The 4571-nt window shown below is 35.8% G+C and overlaps 1 protein-coding gene across 1 annotated transcript; it reads left to right on the plus strand.

Moving 5' to 3' along the window:
- The first annotated feature begins 573 nt into the window (after positions 1–573).
- On the plus strand, positions 574–3867 carry LOC137727045 (GDSL esterase/lipase At1g28580-like). Its single transcript, XM_068465988.1, has 5 exons — positions 574–867; positions 940–1161; positions 2853–3001; positions 3093–3369; positions 3585–3867. The coding sequence occupies exons 1-5, from the start codon at positions 618–620 to the stop codon at positions 3815–3817; spliced, it is 1131 nt and encodes a 376-aa protein (XP_068322089.1). The 5' UTR covers positions 574–617; the 3' UTR covers positions 3818–3867.
- The last annotated feature ends 704 nt before the right edge of the window (positions 3868–4571 follow it).

The following is a 4571-nucleotide window of genomic DNA, read 5'->3' on the forward strand; positions in this document are numbered from 1 at the left end:
CAAAGGGTGAGGATCCTCCTGACCAAGTCTATCAGATCGTTGAAATTTTATCAAACGGCTACAAACAGAGGGTCCCTCTAAAAATTATAATAATTGTAGTCGTTGTATAAAATTTTAACAGCCCGATGGGCTTAGTCAAGAGAATCCTCACCTTTTGCTCAGGAGAGTATCCTAATCCTTTGAAAATGGGATTTAATTTCGACGCATCACAACGATTTTAGACGTTACCAATTCCATCCATCATGGTGTCAAATCAGAAACTTTTTAATACTGCTTCTTCATGTTGGGAACCATAACATTTTTGTTCCTAAGTATTTGAAAATGGGATTTAATTTCGACACATGGCGACGATTTTAGTCGTTACCAATTCCATCCATCATGGTAATCAGAAACTTTTTTATACTGTTTGTAGGTAGATCAATTATGATTTCTTAATCCACACTTAAAAACCCATTATCATATTTTAGTCCAGTTAATAATCCTCCATAGAGAAGGGAATAAAGTTTGCTAAAGAAAGTCAAGCCAGCCTTCAACCACAATATTCATTCTCATACGCGAGTTTAGACACAAGAATCTCTCCCTGCAACGGAGACGTTGGCTAGAGATCTTTCAATTCTATGGGTTCATCTTTCCAACAATATTATTGGATGAACTTCCTCCTCTTATTAGTTTTCATACTCATCCCTCATGCCTCATGCTGCTTCAGTTCAATTTTCAGCTTTGGCGATTCACTAGCTGATACCGGAAACTTAAAGATCAGCTCTCCTAACGAGACTGTCCACTTCTTCTTCCCTCCATATGGGATGACCTACTTTCATCTCCCCACCGGACGCTGCTCCGATGGTCGCTTAGTCATAGACTTCATCGGTATGCATCCACTTACAGTATATCTTACATTTACAAATTTATCAGCTTCTCAATTCACATTATCGTTTTCAGCTGAATATCTCGGACTTCCGCTTGTTCGACCTTATCTCGAAAGCCAAAAAAGTATCCAAAACTTTGAAGGGGGAGTGAATTTCGCCGTGGCAGGAGCCACGGCCCTTGACGCCACCTTTCTTGAAGAAATGGGAGACTCTAATCCACGTACCAACAACTCTCTGGGAATTCAAATGGACTGGTTTAAAGAAATTCTTCCATATTTTTGCAACATATCTTCAAGTAAGTTTGGAATTCCTTCCCATGCTTATCGTAAAGAGAATAGTATCTGCATTCTCCTCCAGGATGAGCTTATTCTCTCACTTGCAAATACCATATTTTTACCATATAAATTTCGTAATTGAAATAGTTCAAATTCTTAATCTTCATTTGAAGATTAACCCTAAAAAAAACAATTTGGATCGGAGATTGTTTAATCATTTAAATGTATCAAATAAATCAAAATTGTAGGTGCCAAGTAACATATTCATGATGGACCGTTGGTTTATTTGAAACATTTGAACGACTTAACGATCTCCGATTCGAATGATTTCTTGTAAGGATGATATTCACATGATGATTAAGAAATTGAACGGTTCTGATTATGAAATTTTTACGATCAAGATACATTATTGTAAGTGGGGGCAGAGGAGAAGGAATGAGCTCAGTGACGGAGATAGGATTTGAATTCACTGGGGTCATGATAAAAAAGTAGATGTGTTAACATTTTGTTACTTAGATATATAATTCACGATTGGTTCTTATATTTGACTTGTCATTGTACGATATCATTATCAATAGTGTCATTATTTATTTCAATGTATACAACCAAATTATAACCATATAGTGATCTTAAGTTCTTAATTGTGTAATACTAGAATTTTTTTTTTCCACTTAAGCAGCCACTACCTTTAATTTGACTCCCATAAGTAAATACACCAACGTTTGTGAAAGATTATCGATCAATCCTTTCAATTGATTGAACTCACTGTGAAATATTGTTAATTGGTAGAGTGTTTTGATAAATAATGGAAATCAAAAGCATGCAGGCATAAACTTGAACTGAACCTAAATATTGGAAATTCTTGTTGGCGTGTGGAGATCAATAACAAAATTTGTGTGGAGTAATATAAAGTTGTTGGGGTCAATGTGAACTCATTGACACCCCCGCTCGCTACTGAATAAACCTAAATATTGGAAATTAGGTTGGGGTGTGGGGATCAATAGCAAAATTTGTGTGGAGTAATATAAAGTTGTTGGTGGGTCATGCGAACTCATTGACACTTTAACACCCCACGGGCCCACCCCCAGGAGCAATATAAAGTTGTTGGTGGGTCATGCGAACTCATTGACACTTTAACACCCCCACCCTAGGAGGCAGACTCTCTGCCCTTTTACTTTTCGTGTTTTTTCGTATTATTTTATTTTGTGTGGTCATAATTAAGTAAGGTTAATATTTTATATTATTTTTTTTATAAAGATAATAAGATAAAAATGAATAGTAATATAAAATGTTGATATAATTTAACCGTAATCACACAAACAGAAGGACACGGGAAGTGGGAGGACAGAGAATCTGCCTCCCACCCCGAGGAGCAATATAAAGTTGTTGGGGTCCATATGAACTCATTGACACTTCCCCCTCTCTACGCTATAATGAGCTCATCTCCAGCTTTGTAAATAAGAAATATTAAGTTTGAATATCATGAATAGCGAGTTCAGTACTATTTTATTCTCACACCTCTTAAGGTAAATGTATCCTTGTATCAAGGAAAAAAAAAACATAAAAATTCATTCCAATCCATGAAAAAATTACTCTTAGAATAAAACCTTGTGTAAGATTAAAAACTAACTCTAGTTCTTGGCATTTAATCGTAACTTTTGGAAATTAATTAGGTTGTGCATGATGCCTGTCTGATCGATTCTTATTGCAGATTGCAGTGAATTCCTTTCGGGCTCTCTAATTCTCATGGGAGAGATTGGAGGCAATGATTACAACGATGCCTTGCTTGGCGGGAAAAGTATAGAACAGGTTCAAGAATATGTGCCATTGGTGATAGAAGAAATTGGTTTATCCATCAATGTAAGAGTTTGAAAAGCTTGGATCACAATGGTTCTAAAAAACGCGATCTCCTTTAGGCTTGTCTAACTTTTTGTGCTGCATTGCTTTGCAGGAGTTAATCGAGCTTGGGGCCGCGACGCTTTTGGTACCTGGAAACGTTCCAATTGGTTGCCTTCCCATCTATCTTACAAACTATGAGGGTTCAGATAAGAGTGACTACGACCCTTCAACTGGTTGTTTAAATTGGTTAAACAAGTTTGTTGAGTATTACAATGAGCAGCTTCAAACAGAACTAAACCGCATTCGTAGCCTTCATCCTCACGTCAACATCATTTATGCAGATTATTACAATGCTATGATGGACTTATATCATTCTCCAGAACAATTTGGTACTTCAACTCTCAATTAATTTTATCCACGTTTGTTTTCATGTTTTGTTAAACGATGAAGATTCAAACTTCATGTACATATATTTTAGTCACTACTCAAAACTTAGTTTTTTCAATAGGCCTTATGAAATAGCTTGCGGATTTTTGGTGCAATGTTTTCAAATGCTGAAGCTGAACCTGTTTACGATAAAAAAATTTGATTCGTGTAATTGCAGGATTTATCGGGGGAACTCCAAAAGCGTGCTGCGGAGGAGGAGGGACATACAATTACAATTCATCAGCACAATGTGGTATGCGACAGGCAAGTGCTTGTCAAAATCCTGAAGAGTGTATCAGCTGGGACGGTATCCACTTTACTGAAGCAGCGTACAAGTGGATAACAAATGCTTTGTTGAAAGGAAATTACACCGATCCTTGTATTAGTTTCTTGTGTGTTTCCACATTGTGATATGTATTGTGTACTTCTCCACCTGTGCTTATAAGTGTTAGTTTGGTTTTGTTGGTAATACGTTATATTGTCTACACATGTGATTTAATTAGATAGTCTCTCTAACATTTTTTTTGATAAATGTGATGAGTTGTTCTTATCTAAATGAGAGTGAGTCCTATCTTTAATAGAAAAGTGATAAAAATATGGTATATAAAATATGATAAAAGTAACATTTTTACCGTCCTAATAGGATTTTCAGAACTATTTGGTCATAATGGCAATTCCCAATGCTGACTTGCTTTGCACAAGCCAGCTCAGAGTTGCAATTTTATACAATAACCTTGAAGAAGCAGGGCCCTTCAATATACTACTTTACCTTCCTTTTTATAGGGCCAAACACAAGAATCTCTCTTTGCAATAGAGACGCCAAAGATCTATCAATTTTATGGATTCGTTCTTGAGCCTGGTACCACATATTTGTAACTAAGCATGACATTAAAATGATTGGTTATATGAGATCGTTGAGTTTGATACTATACCCACATGGAACACCCTACTCACAATGGATATGTGGCTAATAAACATTTGATATTTAAAACAATTGTAAGTACATTATAGTGAAATTGGTTGCAAGTACTATCCAAAACAAGGCAAACGCATATTCATGATGAATATCGGGTGCAATTTAAGATTAAAATTGTTGACAAAAACAACAAGATCTTAAAAAAGAGAGAATTATGAAGAAGATCAATTTTCAAATATTGAACAAATG

The sequence above is a fragment of the Pyrus communis genome, chromosome 2 (assembly GCF_963583255.1).
Source record: "Pyrus communis chromosome 2, drPyrComm1.1, whole genome shotgun sequence".
Classification (NCBI taxonomy): domain Eukaryota; kingdom Viridiplantae; phylum Streptophyta; class Magnoliopsida; order Rosales; family Rosaceae; genus Pyrus; species Pyrus communis.